Source organism: Nymphalis io, chromosome 26 (assembly GCF_905147045.1).
Source record: "Nymphalis io chromosome 26, ilAglIoxx1.1, whole genome shotgun sequence".
Classification (NCBI taxonomy): domain Eukaryota; kingdom Metazoa; phylum Arthropoda; class Insecta; order Lepidoptera; family Nymphalidae; genus Nymphalis; species Nymphalis io.
Window position 1 is genome coordinate 6,134,374 of NC_065913.1, and position 21,624 is coordinate 6,155,997.

The following is a 21,624-nucleotide window of genomic DNA, read 5'->3' on the forward strand; positions in this document are numbered from 1 at the left end:
GTCCTCCTGACCGATTTCAGCCACGGTGGCCAATCTCAAGAGAGATTAGCCAACAGAGTAGGATACATTATAGTGCACAAGCTTGTGCGCAAACACAGGTGCACTCTCTTTTCCCTTACACTCATAATACGATGAGACGGCAACCCGGTACGACGAAAACAGTTCAGTTGCAGCACCAACAGCTTTAAGTGCTTTCCGAGGCACGAAAGTGTACGTGAATTTCATACTGCTCAATAGTATTATAATAACTCACGTGTATATCGGCGTGTCATGCCCTTGCTTGTACCAGATGACGAGACCCATGCTGTCGTTGGGGAGGGTAGGAGTGACGTCACAAGGCAGCTCCACCGAAGATCCTACGCCAGCGTGTAATGTCTCAATGGATGCTGTAACAAACATGTAGAATAATTATTAAATTAAAATATTATCAATATTTTCTTTTAATTTGTAATAAGTCGGTGGACTGGTAAATAGGCCGCCTGCTGGTCACACCCACCCATAGACTATGTCGCAATAAAAGCTTAATAGCCTATTAAGAACATACAAATAAAAAGCTCAGTATGTTGCGCATTGGCACATAAAATATTCGGAATGTATTTTGCCCCACAATCACTTTTGATTTAAAAAAAATACTTAAATTTTTACGAAGCCAGGACCTCAAGTTAAAGTAGATTCTTTGTTCATATTAAAGTTTTTCTAATGAAACATTTAATATAAAAAGTCTTTTTCAAAGCAATCTGTAAACTACAATATAGCCTCGGAATGCGAAAACTTAAATCGATTATTCCAATTTTAAACTATTTAAATCCAATCTTTTGTGCTTTTTTTTTAAATTTGCAGTTTTATTGAAACCACGGAATGCTTTTGTAGTATTTTATGAGCGGTCGCACCGTGATTGATTTATGTGATGGCCCGAAACTTGCATTTTTCATCGATATCGATATTATTTATTTAATATTAGAACTCATCCATTTAAATACAAAAATCTTATACATAATCACTACTATATTGATATGTGTATCTTATAAGTTTTATATAAAAAATATTTATAATCATTTATACAATATATAATATAATGTATATTTTGTTATGTTCTTAGTAAAATTATCGTAACGTCCCAACAAAAAATACGATAGCAAAAAGAAAAAAATAAAATAAATAACCTTAAAAAGAAATAAATATTTAATCATAATAAATAAGAATATATCGATAAAATTACAAATAATACCCAAACACAACACTTACGTATATTTTAACAAAATTAAATAATACGAAAGTCCATCGCAGGTAAAATACATCACTATAACAAAAAAAAGTCGTACGCCAGGTGTTCCCAATCTGATCCAGTATCAACATTTAACAACGCGTCCGTTCATAATCCAAGCGTTCTCGAATCTTAGATAATCGAAACACGGGAATCGAACGAATCATTAGGAATAATAACGAGGTACCTTTGACGCGGTTACGGTTGGACGAAAAAAAAATTAAGCGGGTCTTTTGATCGTTCTATATTTGAGAACGGAAATTTACATTTTATAAATCATTCGGTCATAATTTAAAGCCTTTCAACAAACACAAAAGCTTGCTTTTTAAATTGACTTGACGTTTATATTACATTGTATTTATTTTAAATTAGAGCTTGGATAGCCTAGTGATAGAAACAAGGGAATCTTAACGAAATGTAAAGATTAAATGAGGTTCATGCCCGGGTAAGCTCGGTAATTGCTTAATTTGTGTTTATAATTCACCTAGTGCTTATGTTTGAGCATTGTTTTAATAGGAAGGGAGACTGGTAATCGTAATAGTAAATGGCCACCATCACCCATAGACATTGCTGTAAGAAATATTAACCATTCCTTACACCGTCAATGCGCCACCGACCTTGGGAACCAAGATGGAATATACCTTGTGCCTGTTACATTGGCTGACTCATTCTTGAAACTAGAACACAACTATACCAAGCATTGTTAATTGGCGGTAAAACATGTAATGAGTGGGTGCACGCATGCACATAGACCTACCATGAAGTCACATCGTGAGGAAACTTGCATATGTCGAATGAAAACCTGCCACATGCATGTGCAGAAATCCCTTTTCCTCTTTTTAAGGCATTTAGAAACAATTACTTTACGTTAACCAAAGTCATGATTGAACATTTCTTTTTCATTATTAAGGTAGCGTTTTCAAACGTCTAATATTCCTTCGATATATATTTCTAGTGGCCTACAATTCAATTCTATAGCATTACATGGAAGCCGTTTTTAAAATATTTTTAAAAGTGGAATCATTTTAACGTTCGTTGCACACACGAGTCGATTCATTGGGGTGGACGAGAAACGAAGGAGGTTGTGTATCGTCCATTATTTTTAACTGACTTCGAAAAAAAATTTCAATTCGATTGTGTGTCTTTCGTTAGCTTAAGGCTTTCAATTTAAGTAAGTTATTGTTTAACATAATATTTTAAATGGAAGAGTGATTTTTTGTTGTTTTTTGTTTTTGTTGTTTGTTACGCTTGCACGATTTAACTTCTCGACCGATCATTATGATTCTTTTTTATAAATGTTCAGAAAACGACATATGGTAAAATGACCATCCTTACCCAATCCCCAATAGACTCCCCCCATCAAATCACGTTTTATTATAAACTTTACTCACAAAAGTTATAAAAAAATTATTTATTCATTTTTATTCCAATTATTAACACCCATGAGGCCAGTCAGCTTCTTGAGTGCTGCTTAAACATATTGAACATATATAATAATAAAAAAGAGTAAAACAAAATAATACAGAGGCGAGCTCCCAATAAACACAGCGTATTTAATATTGTATGTATGTATGTATGTACACACACATACTTACTATTGTAACGTCAAATATAAATAATTGAATACTAAAAGGTTACAATCAAAAATAGTTTCCTTAAAAAAATCTCATCTCGTTTCGTCTCATCTTGATAATTTCTATATCATTCGTCTCTACAAGTGTGATTTTCCAATATGTTGATAATTTCTTTTGTTAGCAAAATACAGGTGGATAAGCTAAGGACAAGCGCAGAGTAATTTTTTTTATTAAACATACAAAGATGTCCTGGTTTCCAACACCTAACCTAATATACCTAACATATGTTACGGCTTTGTTATTTTATGAAGCCGTGCAACTGTTTGCAGGAATGTTTTGTCCGATTTCTCGTTACTATTGAAAGGCATCGGTCAGGAAATAATGATCACGTGACTTGGTTTTCTTTATTTGCTATTCCTGCATCAGATGGAGGAATAGTTTTATAGCAATTCATTCGTTTAAACTTTCAACCCTAATGACTAGTGTTATGTTCTCTCAAATTTCAAATCAGAACCAAAAAAAAAAACAATTAAAAAAAAATGTATGAGTTGTATCTCCCCAGAGGAGTAAGTAAGCCATTGTAATTAATAACTTTCAAAAAAGAGATTCTTCCCGAATGGATCATTAAGAGGAAAAAGTTTATCACAATCTAAATGGTCTTTGGATGAGATTTTTTTTTATAGAATAGAAGGCGGACGAGCATATGGGTCACTTGATGGTAAGTGGTCACCAAACGCCCTTAGACATTGGCATTGTAAGAAATGTCAACCATCGCTTACATAACCAATGCGCCACCTTGGGAACTAAGATTTTATGTCCCTTGTGCCTGTAATTACACTGGCTCACTCACCCTTCAAACCGGAACATGTATAAGAGGTAGGATCCCAGTTTGTCCTACCATAAAACAATGCCAAACAAACATTGGTTACCGAATACTTAGTATCGCCATTAATATTATAAGTTTTATAGGCAATTACAAGCAGTTAGGAAGTCGCACGTGTAACTTTGTAGAGGCATAAAAATGTTTTATGGTTGCGAGTTTAGGTGGTCGTAAATATAACCGCCCTTCAAACTTGGTAATGTATGACTCAAATGTGTCGGTTTATATCCCTTTTTGTGTATGATAGTTATATAAAATCCTTTTTTTATTATATTTACCCTAAAAAAATTAAATACATATAAGAGCCGTGAAAACGTAATTGTTAGACGAATCCTAATCGATGATTCCCCTTTCAAACTCGGACAACGACTGAATTTTCATGTGCTTAATTTGTATTTATAATTCATCTCGTACTCGTCGGTGAAGGAAAACATCGTAAGGAAACCTGCGTATAATAAACATAAGGCCTTTTGCTTCGTCCATTAATTTTACCCGCCTAAAAAAAGGATGAAGGTTCTCAATTGGGCTGCGCGTTAAGGGTTACCGGTTGTTCTAGCTGAGCGACGGGATGCGATATAAAGGGACCAATAGTTCACGCGACGTGTGTCCTATTCTGGTGTCGTACGTGACCGACAAACGCGCCAATATCCGTTCATTACTGTTTTACAAATGGGCAAGTTTACTACGTTATTACACGAAAGTTCATATTTTAATTACTTATATCTAAAAAGATAAGCTCTTGCTAAACAAATAGGGAAAACGACAAATATCAAACAGTTAAAAATAAATAAATTGAGAGTCTCATCCTATATGCGATACACTGGAAACGTCTCGTCTGACAAGTCCGCACTTTGTCTCGTCTCTTCGCAGACCGACTATGGCGACGATGTAGGTCACAAAAACACACAAGGACTACTTGATAATTTCGCATCGCATCTCATTAACGCGTTTGTCGTTAACCTAGGAAAACGGATTAGCCAAATTAAGGTTTCTAATTTATTCAAGTAATTATATATCATATTATATACATATTTGACTGTCTGTTGAGTCTAGTAAATTAACTTGAAATGCTGCAGACCAATAAAAAGTTTATGGTTACCGTTGAGAAGTTTTCTGTAAAGCCCAAAGGATGTTGGCAGTGTTATACTTGGAAAGCACGTAAAGCCAATCTTCGCGCTTCGAACTTTGAAAGTGAGAAAACAGTGCTCTTAGTACATACACATATTAGTGCAATTTAGTGGCTCTTGCAAAGATAGTAGCTCTAGTAGGACATGATTTCATTAAAGTCATCTACAAGTCATCTCAAGCCTATACATATTGTATTATTCCCAATAAAATATGACTCATCGCTAGTTAAGATATCATAAACAATTACACTTCAATCAACAATTATCAGCTTGTCGTTTTTTTTTCTTTTTTCGTGTTTACAATAGACATTTATTCTGATTACTAATTAACGCCTACGGCTTCACGTGGTAGGGCTCTGTCAGACGTTAGGTATCCTATATCCTTTTCTGTACCCCAGAAAACGTGTATACACAATAACTCCGATATTTGGAGGCCTCCTTAGGCTGGCCTACCGTCGGGACGTCACGGTAGTATGCGCAAGCGATTCTGTGACGTCGTCCGAAAAGACTTAGTGGGTACCGCTGGTATTTTAGTGAGTATTCCGGCGCCTTTAGCGCCGGCAAGTCCCACATAACCCCCAACTGATGTGAGGGAAACGTGTAAATGCGTTTTTCCCGCGAAAAAAAAGAAAATATTTAAAAAAATAACGTGTATACAAAATTTCATGACGATCAGTTGAGTACTCATACATAAGTCGTAAGAAACAAATTAAAACATAAGATTATTAACAATTGCTTTATTAGTTTGTAGCTTTGCTTTATAAAATAAAAATAATTGCTTCAGCTGGCCCGCTCAGCGGTGTTCGGTCCTTAATGGTGACCACGATCAGAACATAAATTCATGTCGACATAACGATCGCTCGTTACCACGGACCGGACAGGATCGCCGTCAGATTATTAAGAAAAAATAATAAAATAAACATTTATTACGATTTGGAAAACTTAATTAAGATATTTTCTCTTACTATTGTTGTTTTTACTGTTGTAATCGTGCTAATTCCATTATAATTCGTCATAATTATTCGTGGCAATATTCTATAATAATAATTTATTATATATTCACTATATATGCCACTGCCTCGTTAGTCTAGTGGCTTGATGTAAGGCCGCAGACCCGGAGGTCCTGGGTTCAATTCCCAGGTCGGGCCAATAAAAAGTTATTGGGTTTTTCTGTCAAAAAATTCTCAGTAGCAGCCCGGAGTCTGGAAGTTGGAAGTGTGTTCACTTCCGTGCCTCGGAAAGCGCGTAAAGCCGTTGGTCCTGCTCCTGAACTCTTTTCGGTCGTGTCGGATTGCCCTCCCATCGGATTATGGGAGTTAGGGAATAGAGAGTGCACCCGTGTTTGCGTACACTCTTGTGCACTATAATATCTCCTAAGTAATCTAAGGCTAATCTCTCTTTAGATTGGCCGTCGTGGCCGATTCGGTCTGGAGGGCATTATTATTATTATATATATAGTACCCTTTGAACGTTATAATTATTATAATAAATTCCGCATATCACCGTCTTACTTTCTCGAACATGTTCTGCATTAAATTTCAAGTTTACAAGTGACTATTATACTTTTTTTTATTATAATAAAATACTACAAATTATATATTAGTTAATACAGATACCAAAACCAAACCCTAAAATAATTTATATCTTATAATTATTACATAATAAGCACTAATTTAAAATATATAAAGCTTATATTATGTTTAGTATAAAGACATCAGTAATCCTAACGATTGTGATGCGGTCCGGAAACAAAAACAAGTCCGTGGCAAGAAAAAAAGTGTTAAATAAGAATGTTACTAAATTTTATATTTATTGGAGATTATAATTATACAAAATGTAAAATTATTATTAATTTATTTTATATTTTATAAAAACGTCTGTACATAAAATAAATTATTATTATTAAATATAAATATTATTATATTATACAATTAACATTAATTCTGATTGCGGCAAAGAAATAAAACGGTTTCAATTGAGATAGCCTGTTATACTATATCTTGTGACGTAGCTCGTATACATACTATGTAAATGATATACATTACACACATAAAACCTCTAACTATACATAAAGAACGCATTTTCATTGGGAACCATAACATAACTGGGTATATAATCAAACAATTTTATAATACAGCCACATATAAGCAGACAGCTCTATTAACAGACGGCAGAGGTTACACTATAAAGGTTTTACTGCCCACAATCTTGGATAAAAAAGTTGTTACAATCAGCGTAGAGGATAATTTATGAATCCTTAACTGAAACGGTTTATAAATTATTTTTTATTACAATATTTACTCGTTTTACATCTTGCTGATAAGTATAAAAGGTTTATTAATAAAACTATAGTATTTTCTTGTGATTGTTTCTCTCGGCTTAAGTGTTGATGATGATGTTTCTATAAAAATCAAAATGGCCTATTGGTCAGAACGTGTAAATCTTAAACAATGATCGTGGGTTCAAGCCCGGGATAGCACAAATGAATTTTCATATGCTTAATTTGTGTTTATAATTCATCTCGTGCTTGACGGTAAAGGAAAACATCGTGAAGAAATCTGCATATGTCTAATTTACTGAAATTCTGCCACATATGAATCCCACCAACTCGAGTTGGAGCAGCGTGGTTGAATGACAGAGCTATCAGGCATAAACCCAACTCACACGTAGCGTTGTGGGGTATTGTCAATAGTAATCAGAGATATTCGGATGAGACGTTAGACAATTTTGATTTTTTTGGCGGGCGGGCGAGCGAGCATATGGGCCACCTGATGGTGAATGGTCACCAACGCCCAATGACATTGGCTTTGTAAGGAATGTTAACCATCGCTTACATCGCCAATGCGCCACCAACCTTGGGAACTGACATGTTATGTTCCTTGTGCCTGTAATTACACTGGCTTACTGACCTTTCAAACCGGAACACAACAATACCAAACACTGCTGTTTTGCGGTAGAATATATTCTGATAAGTGGGTGGTACCTACCCAGACGAGCTTGCACAAAGGCCACCATCAGTAAAATAATTAAATATAACTTTATGTCGTAACAAAAATTACATTATATAAATTATGTAAGGAAAATTTACGCACGTGATCTTATCGCTGAATGAACAATATCTTCCAAACAAACTTTGAACACGTAGTAATAGCATTTAGGAGGTTTACATAGAAATGACCTAATATTAAAGTAAAACAAGCATTGTTTAATATACATATTTTTTATATATTATATAAATATTACACCCTTAATATCACTGCTATTTATGTAACTAATATTATATTATATACTACACGATTTGCTATGCTATATGCACTTTAAACATTTATTGATTAATATATTATTTAATTCACTTAACTAAAACATAATTAAATTAATTATATCGGACATTATTCAGGAATTAATTTGTTCAATATGTCAAAAGCTTTAAAAAGCAATAAATGAAAAAGATAAAAATTAAACATAAAACACACTCGCGCGTACACACACAGGCACGCAAACACGCACGCACACATCTTTCTAGCGAAGTAAAATGTTTATAGATCGTTACATTGTTTCTTAATTAATTACGTACCTAGTAGCTAGTTATTTTAAAATATGAAATTTAATTGTCCTTTAGTACCTAAACAATGTGTAAACAATGTATTACGTTGTGATGGATAGAGTAATTTCCACACGCATTTTAACAGGCCATGACACATTTTATAACATCCTTACAAGGTCAAACGTTATTTTCAAAGTTTAAAACAAAGAGAAACGAAAATATAACAAGGTGACTTATTACTCTTCAAGTAATCACAACGTTAGCGCGATTCAGGAAACACGAACTTCATTTGTTATTTTGACGATAATATTGGATGATAATATTTTGAGATTATTGACAGTTTTTTGAGACAGTATAATTTATTTATTTGTAATTGTAAAATAATTTCTTAGGTTAGCTGAAATTTGGAACAAAGTTTTATTTTATAACGTATATAAAATAAAACGATATTTAAAATTTCAGCTCTATAAGCTCAGTAGCTTTGTCTGGTGCGTTGATCTGTCAGGATTAACGATTTTATTAGTAAAGTTTATTTGAACCAGCTATCTTTTGACTAAGAACTACGTGTTCTAACAAGTAGACCACCCTATTATAAATATAACGCAAATACATGCAAATAGCATACAAATAAAGCTATTTAAAGACCGCCCATAGTTTAAACCTGCGCTGGTAACTTATGTAAAGTTTATGGGTTGATTTAAAAGATAAAAGTAAACCAGCGGGGATCTTTTTATCTACCTATCTATTCGATTATAAGATAGGTGCATTAAATTGTTCTTTGAATGTTACCAGTAGGGCGTAGCACTCATTATAAGTCGTGTCGTTACTTATAGATTAAATTATTGTAAAAGATGCAATTGGAATAAAAAAGCGGCTGTGGTATGTGTATGCGCAGTAATAGCTATGAATGACTTGGTGGTCTATTGGTTTTAGGGCTGTATATATTAAGGACCTGGGTTCAAAGTTTCAATACCTGGGTGGATCAATAATAAATAAGGTTTCTCTGTCAAGTAACACTCAGCTATAATCAAAATATTAAAATGTTTCTGTGCGAGACATATTGTAATGCATAAGTGTATGCTCAAACATAAGTGCACTCTCGTTATTCGAAACAGGAAATCTGTCACAACTGAGGCGCGGGAGTGTAAACATTGCTAACTTTTATACTCTAGGCCGTTATTGAGAATTCCTTGATCTAAATCCCACGAACTTTTTTTTATGTTGACCCGAAGTTTGAACACAGAACCACACTGCCTACGGCCTTGTTAGCTAGCCAGTAGTACTACCAATTAGGCAGATAACAGAGGCGTGAAGAGGCATCTTGCGGGCCGGCAAGGAGGCTAGTGCAGAACATTCTTCCCGACTGTACTGGCCGTCGTCGCATCTGGACTCTACTACCACTTACCATAGGGTGGAGTATTCATTTGTCTTCCCGGTAAATATAAACAAAAATTACAATCTTTACCGTTTACCTTTAAGCATTACTTATATATAAATATTTTTCGTGTATATCGGTAACGACTCTAACGATTTTGTCAAAATTTAGTTAAGTAGATGTTTTTTTTTTAATTTATCAATATTATTCATGAAAAAACGAACTTTTTTAAACTAATTATTAGAACCGAGCGAAGTGTCAGTTTTAAATCAATGTTAATAAAAGATTCAGCGCGATACGGAGACGGTTTTAGTATTTAATATCATATAAGTAGCAGCGCTTCACAATACTGTAAAACGCTGCCGCTTTAAATTTAGACTATTAAACTGACAAGCTTGAATTTCATATTCTTGTAATATTAATATAAAATCAGCTTGATCAAAATAACAACAAAAGAATTTCAAACATGTTCCATATAATTAACATGTCAGCGAAATTAATTACTTCTAAAGGCTTAATTATTATCGAAAATTTATCTAAATTAACTGTATTTAATAATGGTCCGCAGTAAACTTAGTTACATTTAAATTTTTCGTATATGTGTTTCGTGCCTTATTTTTTTTTCTTTATTTCAATTATCATTTCTTATTGATAACAATAACGCTCGTCGATAAAAAAAATACAAAAGAGGAGCAATACGCACTGAAATGTTTTGTGTTTGTTAAGGGGTTAAACTGCTTCTATTAAAAAAAAACTGTAGTGATAAGATCCTTAAATCTTTTAAATTTTTATTTATTTATTAAGTCTTTATTGCACATAATTTACAAACAATATATAAAAGAAGAGAACAGGTACAGTATACACAGACAGCCCTTATAACTTAAAGTAATCTCTTCATCTATTCAAAATTAATATAGCAATAAACATATTTATAAATACTGTGACGTCACTGAAATTCAAAATGGCGGAGTTACGTTCTAACTGATTTGTAGTGCAGTTCTGATTTGAATCGTAAATGAATCGGTGCAATTGCTGTAAACATAATGTTGAAGTTAAATAGACCGACAGTACGCGTGCGAGTAACCAACGTGCGAGAGATATAAAATATCAGTTGAAAAAAAGTACTCGCCCTTAGTCGAGATGGCCCAGTGGTAAGAACGCGTGAATCTTAACCGATGAACGTTCAACGTGGAACGTGGGTCCCGGGCAAGCATCTCTGAATTTTCATGTGCTTAATTTCTGTTTATAATTCATCTCGTGCTTTTCGGTGAAGGAAAACATCGTGAGGAAACCCGCATGTGTCTAATTTCATCGAATTTCTGCCACATGTCTATTCCACCAACCCGCATTGGAGCAGCGTGGTGGAATAAGCTCCAAACCTTCTCCTCAAAAGAGGGAGAGGAGACCTTAGCCCAGCAGTGGGACATTTACAGGCTGTTACTTATTCTCCCTTAGTGTCCTGTCAAAGAAGCGACCGTATTGTATCGTACATTTTGATGATAGAAGAAATTGTTTGTCAAGCAGTTCCAATTTATCCCAGTTGAACAAATCACTAAATACCAGGTGGACCATTAGATAGATTGCCTGTTACAAATTTAAAAAAAAGAATAGTAATAATCAAGTTGCTTTCTTATTGATTGGAATTGTTGAAATAAAAAAAAAACCTAATCAATTTACTTTGTAGCAAAGATTTTTGAACCCAATTCGAACTTACGACCTTCTGATTTCAATCAACGTAACTAACGATTACAATTACCTTATAAACATTTAGTTTATATCGCCCACTGATTGATCAACGCTTGAACTCGACATGATTAATCAAACATAATTTGCTTTGATTGTAAACAGAGCTGGCGCTGTGACGGCAGATTTATTACTCTCTAGAGATGGAAGAAGACACGGAATCGCGGTGATACGCGGATACAACATAACTGAATGATTGAGATGAATGAGTTCTTAAGGCAGAGGTCCTGGGTTCAAACCCCAAATCCAGACAATAATTTTTTTTTAGATTTTTCTTACTTAACAAACATACACGGTATTCGTTTCTGTAATAAGAATTTACATTTTTTTAACGTTGGCTATTAATTAATTGAAATATCACGTAAAAATACTGATGAATACAATATATTATAAACATAAAAAAATCGTCAAATTAAATTTAAATTCACGATTCAAAAGCGTCCTTATAAACCTAGAATAAAGGATTATTATTTGATTAGATTTTTTATGTATGAGCATGGGTATACATAATGTTTCTTTATTCTCTCGTACTTTAAATCCGTTACATAAATGATAAATGAGGTGTCGATATAAGCTGAAGCTTACACGAGCTTATATTTTACAAGGCTTAAGCTTCGGATCGGAGTATTTTTACATATTTTCATAGACGGGTTTTTATTAAAGATAAAATAAAGTCCTTTGTTAGTAAATTGACTGGTATTGCGTTAGAACTTTCTTGTTAGTTTAATGCTAATATAGTAACAGCCTGTGTCCCAATGCGATGAGTTAAGCTATGTGAACTTAGCGCCCGACTTTGGAAAATACTTTTTTTTCTTTTTAATTCTTTTAGATATTCGTATCAGCTAAGAGTTTACCTTCTTTGAATAAACAAATGGTTAAAAGATTATCAAACACATACACATATTATACGACAAAAAATAGATATATACTATAATTATTTCGAATTATATAGCGATTGAAGTATAATTTGTTGCAGCAATTGTAGCAGTTGTTCTTCAAACTTTTTCATTAAGGACAGAACTTTCCGTCTTATATCGTGTGACGATATGATTCAGACGAATGATTCGGAAGCAATTTTGCAAATATCGTAACTAGTCTGAATCACAATGTATGTAATATTAAAAAAAAATCTATCGGTATTCATCAATCCATCATTTTTTCTACCGCTAAATAGCAATAATATTGGTGTGTTCCGCTTCGAAGAGGTGAGTGAGCAAGAAGAAGGGTGTCTCGCATTTGCGATATTTGATCCGTGCAGTGACGAAGAAAGAATACATTTCACTGCCCCTCTCTTTCCCATGGGTGTCGTAAGAGGCGACTAAGGGATATCTGAGCGACCATCTGCTCATCTGGTGGTAGGATGCTAACATCCGCCTGGCTTGTTACCACCGTACGCATGGTGAAAAACTCGTGAAGTGGCTTGCAGCCGCGTTTCGAGGTCAGCCAGCGTACAGCCAGAGCCCGAGCGAGTATTGCCGCGATGGGTGTTGGTCCGGTTGGAGACGGCTGTTGAACCAATGCCGGGGGAAACTGTATTGACCTGCCGGTCAGGGAGACCCGAAGAAACGGCTGTTCCTGGTCTGTTGAAGGTGGGGTCCCGGCGGCCACTTCCGGGGGGGTTCGGGGGCCCTTCCGTCCGGCGGATCAGTATATTTTCCTTTTTGGCAAACATTTGGGAAAACACGCGTCCATACTTTGCCCATCCCTATCGTGGCAATACGTCGCTCGCCTCACGTCTCTTTTCCTAATTTCCAAATGGTAGCGCAAATAAGAAATAACGGTCGTTCAGCGGTGCACACCCCCACCATACCCACGCTGTTTGAGGTCGAGTTCTCTAACATCCGAGGACTCCACGCTAACCTCAACGCTGTCCACCACCATCTCGAGACAGCACGGCCAGCAATGTTGTTTCTCACGGAGACGCAAATACTCCGCCCTGCCGACACCAGCTACCTTAACTATCCCGGCTACATGCTTGAAGAATCTTTTAAAGCGAAAGCCGGAGTATGCTTGTTCGTCAGGGCGGATGTTAGTTGTCACCGATTGCGCTGCTTGGAGGACCCCTCCTTCTCCGTGTTGGTGGTACGTGTGGACCTGGTTCGTCAGAGTCGAGTCTACGTGTGCCTCTACAGATCCCACAATGGTGACTTGGAGACGAGCCGATTATTCGACCATCTTAGTCGGGTGGCAGATGCTGCGCAAGAGCAATTTCCTAACGCGGAATTGGTGTTTTTGGGGGATTTTAATGCTCACCATGAATCATGGTTGAAATCCCTCAAAACTGACCATGCTGGAAGAACTGCTCATGCTTTTGCTCTCACACACGACTTGACCCAACTGGTTGATCAGCCCACCAGTATCCCAGACATTGATGGGCAAGCGCCTTCTCTACTGGATCTTCTGCTGACTTCTCACCCGGTGGAATATCAGGTTGTGGTTCAAGCTCCACTTGGTTCTTCGGATCACGGCCTTATATCTACCAAAGTGCCACAGGCCAAGCTGCCGCCATCAGCGGTATGCAAACGTCGCGTTTGGCACTATAAGTCGGCAGATTGGGACGGTATGCGCGATTACTATGCGTCAGTCCCTTGGAAGGAACGTTGCTTCAGTGGGAATGACCCGACAGCTAGTGCCGCTGCTGTTGCTGATGAGATCATGTTAGGAATGGAATACTACATTCCTAGCTCAGATCTCATCAACAGGGGTACGCGTAACCGTTGGTTCACGCGTGAATGTGCCGACGCTGTATCATCTAAGCAGGCGGCATATCGCGCGTGGATCAACGGCTGCATTAGCGGGGCATCTAACATTGACTCACTGAAAGCAAACTACAATAAAAATTCCAAGTCCTGTAGGAAGGCATACACGAGAGCGGATGCACAGCGCATTGTACAGATTGGTCATGACCTTATTTCGCATCCTAGGGACTCCCGTAGCTTCTGGCGTCTGACCAAGTCTGTGCAAAACAATTTCTGCCAACCTTCGCTGCCACCGCTCAGAAATCCGGACGGATCGCTAGCTCACAGTCCGCAGGAGAAAGCCGACCTCCTGGCTAAACTCTTTGCCGACAACTCTGTGATCGATGATTGTAGTGCGCAGCCACCAACAATACCTTCATGTGGCCACACGATGCCTGACATCAAAATCAGGCAACGTGATGTGCGTGCGGAGCTGCAATCACTCGATATACGGAAAGCTAGCGGTCCTGATGGAATACCAGCCATTGTGCTGAAGAAGTGCGCGGCGGAGCTGTCTCCTGTGTTAACGCGCCTGTTCCAACTTTCTCTCTCTTCGGGATGTGTGCCGGAGGCTTGGAGAAGAGCTAATGTGCAAGCGGTTCCCAAAAAAGGGGATCGGTCTGACCCGGCAAATTATCGGCCAATAGCTATCACCTCAGTACTTTGTAAGGTGATGGAACGGATTTTAAACAACCAACTGATCCATTACCTAGAAGATCACTGTCTAATTAATGATCGTCAGTACGGGTTTCGACCAAAACGGTCCACAGGTGATCTTCTAGCGTACGTAACGCACCTCTGGGGTGAAGCTATCGACAAGCATGGAGAATCGTTGGCTGTCAGCCTCGATATCTCCAAGGCTTTCGACAGGGTCTGGCACAGAAGTCTTCTCTCCAAGCTACCGGCATATGGTCTGCCTGCTCAGCTATGCACCTGGATTGCCAGCTTCCTACACAAGCGTAGCCTTCGTGTTTTAGTAGATGGTTGCGCTTCACAATTCTATGTAGTGAATGCTGGCGTCCCACAGGGATCTGTGCTATCTCCCACACTCTTTCTTTTGCATATCAATGATATGCTCTCTCTTGGGAACATACATTGCTATGCAGATGATAGTACAGTGCATGGTGGATACCACGGACGCACAGTGGCTGGGCGGGCGGAAACTGAGGAGAGGCGGGAGAATCTTGTTATTGAACTCGATAGGACATTAGAGCTCATCGCCAAATGGGGTTCTGATAATCTTGTTGAGTTTAATGCTAAGAAAACACAGGTGTGCGCTCTCACAGCGAAAAAGTCACCATTTTACCCTCATCCCTCCCTCTGTGGCACACCGCTAATGATACAAAGCAAAATCGCCATGCTGGGGATGGACGTTCGCTGCGACCTTAGTCCAAGGGATTACATCGAGGCTATTATAAAAACAGCTTCACGAAAACTCGGAGTTCTGAACAAGGTGCGGCGTTTTTTCACGCCACAACAACTGTGCCTGTTATACAAAACACAGGTACGGTCCTGCGTTGAATATTGCTCGCACCTTTGGGATGGCTCCGCTAAGTACCTAATGGAGGCCTTGGACCGGTTGCAGCGACGTGCAGTACGCATTATTGGCGACGTAAAGGTCACAAACACCCTTGAACCTTTACAATTGCGTCGCGAGATAGCAGCACTGAGCGCTTTCTATCGTCTGTATCACGGCGAGTGCTCTGAGGAATTGTTCTCTCTAATTCCTGCTTCCCCCTTCCTTCTTAAGTCCACGCGAGCTGGTTCTCGATGTCACCGCCTAACTGTGACATCAATTCCATCGCGCACAAAGAAATTTGGCAACTCCTTTCTTTGTCGCACTACCAAAGAATGGAATTCCTTACCAGCTCACGTGTTCCCCTCCTCTTACAACCCGGGTTCCTTCAAACGAGGCGTGAAGAGGCATCTTGCGGGCCGGCAAGGCGGGGACGGCTAGTACAGAACATTCTTCCCGACTGTACTGGCCGTCGTCGCGTTTGGACTCTACTACCACTTACCATCAGGTGGAGTAGAGTCATTTGCCATCCCGGGGCATATAAAAAAAAAAAAAAAAAATTTCTTACAGCGCCAATGTTTATGGATGAGGGTGGCCACTTACATTGATATTTGCGCGTCCGTCTACCTATTTTATAAAATAAAACCGCATTAAAATAGCGTGATAGAATAAACTCCATGCTTTTCACTCAAAGAGAGGCATTAATACTAAGATATTAACGGACATCTTGTAGTCAATGTCGCATATCACGTTTTGACATGTCACGTACGTGTTCTGCGGTTAGTACAAAGTTTGTTCTTACATAAAAGCTCTACAGTACTTTCGGAAATATAACATGTTTGAAAGAAGGCTTATATATATAAAGACTTGGGGCTTACGGTAAAACTACTGGGTGTAATATTTATTTTCCAACTAAATAAAAACAAAAAATTAATGGGTTAAAACCTTAATTTTCCCCGAGCTCTACAAATAAGAAATATGAAATAATAAAATGTATAATTTACGCATATTATATAAAACAAAAACCAAACGTCACTCGAAATAAAACGTAACCGAAAATTAAATTTAGAATGCACATTAAAAAAAAAGTTTTATATAACAGAGAATAATAATTCTTACACTGCGGGAGGTCACCTCAATAGAGTCTTGATAATACGATTTCAAATAAAAAATGAACAACCAGAACAAAAGGCAGTTTTAAGAAAGACCCTATTTGGAATGAAGCATTGCACTGCGCATGCGTGGGCTGTTATTAATCTGTGGGACTATTCTATAAGAACAAACTCGAAACTTGACATAGATAGCAATCGTGTCTGAAAGTGCAAGAATCGCCATTTACTATCATTCCATTAAATTTTGACCATTTATTTAGTAACAAAACACTGTTAATGTATTTATTTATTTTTTTATAGAATAGGAAGGTGGACGAGCATATGGGCCACCTGATGGTAAGTGGTCACCAAACGCCCTTAGACATTGGCATTGTAAGAAATGTCAACCATCGCTTACAGCCAATGCGCCACCAACCTTGGGAACTAAGGTTTTATGTCCCTTGTGCCTGTAATTACACTGGCTCACTCACCCTTCAAACCGGAACACAACAATATCAAGTATTGCTGTTTTGCGGTAGAATATCTGATGAGTGGGTGGTACCTACCCAGACGAGCTTGCATAAAGCCCTACCACCAGTAAAAGACTTACAGACAGACACGAGTTATTTTCGCATTTATAATATTAGTATATATATAATATTGTCTAGGATGATATGATATTACTACTACGTTATAAACGGTAGTAAACGGTCAACAGATAAATATATAAACAAATATTTTCCATAATTTTTTAATCTTCTTATGGAATGTTTTGTTAGAAATTTCATCATATTTGCAAAATATTAACCCCCAAATCCCATTCTTACCGAGGCTACCTTCCCTAGGAGAAGGATATTTACGAGCCGGTTGGCGTGGTTGGTAGATACTTGCCGTTCACGCCGAAGGTTGTGGGTTCGATTCCCACCCAGGACAGACATTTGTGTGCATGAACATGTCTGTTTGTTCTGAGTCTGGGTGTAATTATCTATATAAGTATGTATTTACAAAAGTAGTATATGTAGTATATCAGTTGTCTAGTTTCCATAACACAAGCTCTGCTTAATTTGGGATCAGATGTGTGTGAATGCCCCAGGGTATTATTATTATTTATTATTATTATTATATTGACCTTAATCCACTTTCCTGTTCCACTTCGAATTGGCATATACATAAAACATGTCGCAGAACGTTTAGAATGCAGATTTCCTCTCGATATTTTTTCATTTACCGAGGTTTACCATTTTAAATTTATATTCACTGTCTAGCAATTGGTTATATCGGCTTTAAATCATTATATTCGTGACAAAATAAAGTCAAAGAAATATATCACCAAAATGAGATCAAGAAATCCTATTTGTTCTTTTAATGGCAACATGCGAGAACTCATATATATATTCTACTAAGAAGTTCAGAGAAGTCATTAATCACCACCAATTTAATAAATAAAAACAAACAAAAAATTTAACTAGTTCAACATATTTTATATCGAAATGTTTTATAAAATATTCACACAATATTCTAGTATTGTATTGTTATAAATTGTGTGTGGTAATCGGCTATGCAAACGTTTCTATGAAAACAATTGAGAGACAGTTTGAAAGCCCTCTGTTAATTGCATATCTGACGAGCATCTGTTTTCGTTTTGATTCTATTCACCGGACAATCAAAGGTAAAAATTAGCGAAAAATTATCTTTGATAGTTGATGCTTAATCTCCGAATATTAATTATTGAAAACAACGAGTATTGTCAGTATTGTTCCGTAAATTTATTAGTATTTTACGAATAAATATTTGCCTTTAATAAATAAATATAAAGCTCATGTTTATAATAAAAAGTTCATAAATAAGGCTTAATGTACTGAGATTGTGTCTATATTAATAAACAGGAAACGTTTTTTTATAAGATCTAATTGAAAAAACGATTAAACCAGTACACGTGCTTGACGGTGAAGAAAAACATCAAAAATACTAGATGCAGTGTTTTTGTAAGCATTTAATTATAGAGTTAAATTAACGTATACTGCCATAGACAATATTATAGATTATACTAAATGTACCAATAATGTTTGAATAAAAAAAAAATTGACGTAAACCATCTATTCGTTTTGGGCGTAAAACCGACTCGCATGCAGAGAAGGAACACGGGATAATGCTCTCTTGACGTCATGGCCCCTCACGTCATCGCTCTCTAGGGAGTAGAGTGGGCCTAGTTCGTATTATATACGTATACTATATTAATTAACAAAACCATGTTCTTATTTATTTTACACCATAATATTTATTAATTTGTTTTAAAAATAAGTTATTTCATTTTCAAATAAATCAGTTTAGTTGGTAATATATGTTGACTATATAGACATAACTATATAAAGAGTCAAATCAAAAATCGTATTCATACTGGTGGTAGAGCTTAGTGCAAGCTCGTCTGGGTAGGTACCTCCCACTTATTAGATATTCTACCGCAAAACAGCAGTACTTGGTATTGTTGTATTCCGGTTTGAAGGGTGAGTTAGCCAGTGTAATTACAGGCACAAGGGACATAACATCTTAGTTCCCAAGGTTGGTGGCGCATTGGTGATGTAAACGATGGTTACCATTTTTTACAATGCCAATGTCTATGGGCGTTGGTGACCAATTACCATCAGGTGGCCCATATGCGTCCGTCTTCCTATTCTATATAAAAAAAAGAAAAAGCGCGAAATATCATCGTTTAAGTAATTTATAATCATACTCAACGAATATAAATAATTCATGTCAATGCGAATATTACAAAATCAGCAGATATCAGACGAGCACCGAGATGGCGACCAGCCAAACGTGGAGAGCACTTATCACTTAAGAAAATTCCGATAATTAATACAGACCGCGATAATCAACAACCCTCTAAATCAGTAATTTATTTCTATAGTGTTTACTGATCAGCAGTTTTTTGTTTATTATAATTACTTTAGTGCGGCACGTGGTAGATTGGATTCAAGATAAAACGGATTTGGTTCAGTGGCTAAAACATCTTCACCGAAGATTGCGGGTTCCCTTTATACTTTATTGCTTATTTTAATCAATTCATATATTATTTATTTTATTATCTAATTTATGTAATTTGATCGTCGAAATGAGTTTCTTGCCTGTTTTTCTCTGTATAATCCACATTCCGAAACGATAGAAGCTTTAAATTTAATTAAATCTTGTTAAATGACGATACAAAAGTACTAGAAACTTGAATAAAATTGATTATTATATTGATCCGTAATATATCAGATAGAAACCGATAGACAGACACAATATCTACAACAATTATTCAATTTGACGGGCCGGTTGGCGTGGTTGCTGCCAACTGCCTTACTTGCCTTTCACACCGAAGGTTGTGGATTTGATTCCTATCCAGGACAGATATTTGTGTGCATGAGCATGTCTCTTTGTCCTGAGTCTGGGTGTAATTATTTATATAAGTATGTATTTACAAAAGAAAAGTAGTATATGTAGTATATCAGTTGTCTGGTTTCCATAGTACAAGCTCTGCTTAGTTTGAGATTAGATGGCCGTGTGTGAATAATGTCCCAGGATATTATTATTATTATTAATTATATGCGCAATTTAATTTAATGTATATGAAATTTTTCCACAATCAAAATTTGAACTTCACAATACTCGCGCAAATAAAATTGCAGCTGTTTGTTTTTGCGTATTTATTAAGTTAACAAGATAAAGGGGTTTATCATAATTATAAATACATTTAAATAATTCGTATTCCGTTAATATTGACGATAAAATAATTTAACAGGACACAATTATAAACGACTCAACGCTTGCACGTTAATTGAGAGAATTGAACGCTATGATGTAAGCTGTTGGTCGCGTCCGTTGGTAATTAGAGAACATACAATTGGTAATGGAGCTTAGATGTATTTATAGAGAAAACTGGATGACAAAATTTATTAGATAACTCTTAATTCGGCCTTATAATAAATTCACATTGTATTTACATTAAAGGCGAGATGGACCAGTGGTTAGAAAGCGTGAATCTTAACCGATGATCACCACTGAATTTTCGTCGTGAGGCAAAACATCGTGAGGAAACCTGCATGCGTCTAATTTAACTGAAATTTTGCTACATGTGTATTCCACCAACCCGCATTGGAGCAGCGTGGTAGAATAACCTTTAAGCCTTTTCCTCAAAAAAAGAGAGAAGCCTTAGTCCAGCAGTGGACATGCACTGGCTGTTACATTACTTTATATACAGTTTTGTTTTAAAAAAATATACTTTTTAAATGCAAACATTTTTATTTTACCCGGACTAAGTCGAGTTCAGCAACTAGTTCAATGAAATTTGTATTTATGTACTTTTCTTTACTTAGTTATAGGATATCTGGCTAACCATCGCTGATCCCTCACCCTTAATATAGTAAATATACTTACACGATTCTTCGATGAGTACTTCCTGCTGTGTTTTCACACAGCACAATACTATGCACAGTGCGACTTCGAGAAAGAAATCCATACGAAACAGATGCATCGTTGAAACACTATGATCAATAGACTACATTGATTTGATTTAAACAATCACTTCACTAACACTTGACTAAATATTTACTTCGAACTTCAATTTTACATAAAATATTTATTATATAATTGACAAATAATTACTGTTAATTTGTTTTAAATGTTATAATCGTTTGCTTGACGCTGTATCCTCGATCTGAAACAAAATAAAAAGTTGTTTTAATATAAATTAATATTGTATATAATATAATGGTGGTAGAGCTTTGTGTGAT

General features: G+C 36.4%; 1 protein-coding gene across 1 annotated transcript in view; it reads right to left on the bottom strand.

Annotated features, from left to right (window-relative positions):
• The window catches only part of LOC126778443 (nephrin-like), a 337,695-nt gene that overhangs the window by 34,103 nt on the left and 281,968 nt on the right, over positions 1-21,624 (bottom strand). The window contains exons 2-3 of the mRNA XM_050501984.1: positions 21,269-21,420; positions 254-386 (exon numbers count right to left, since the gene is read on the bottom strand). Of these exons, the coding sequence (XP_050357941.1) occupies positions 254-386; positions 21,269-21,365 (230 nt within the window). The 5' untranslated portion in view covers positions 21,366-21,420. The remainder of the gene's footprint in view (positions 1-253; positions 387-21,268; positions 21,421-21,624) is intronic.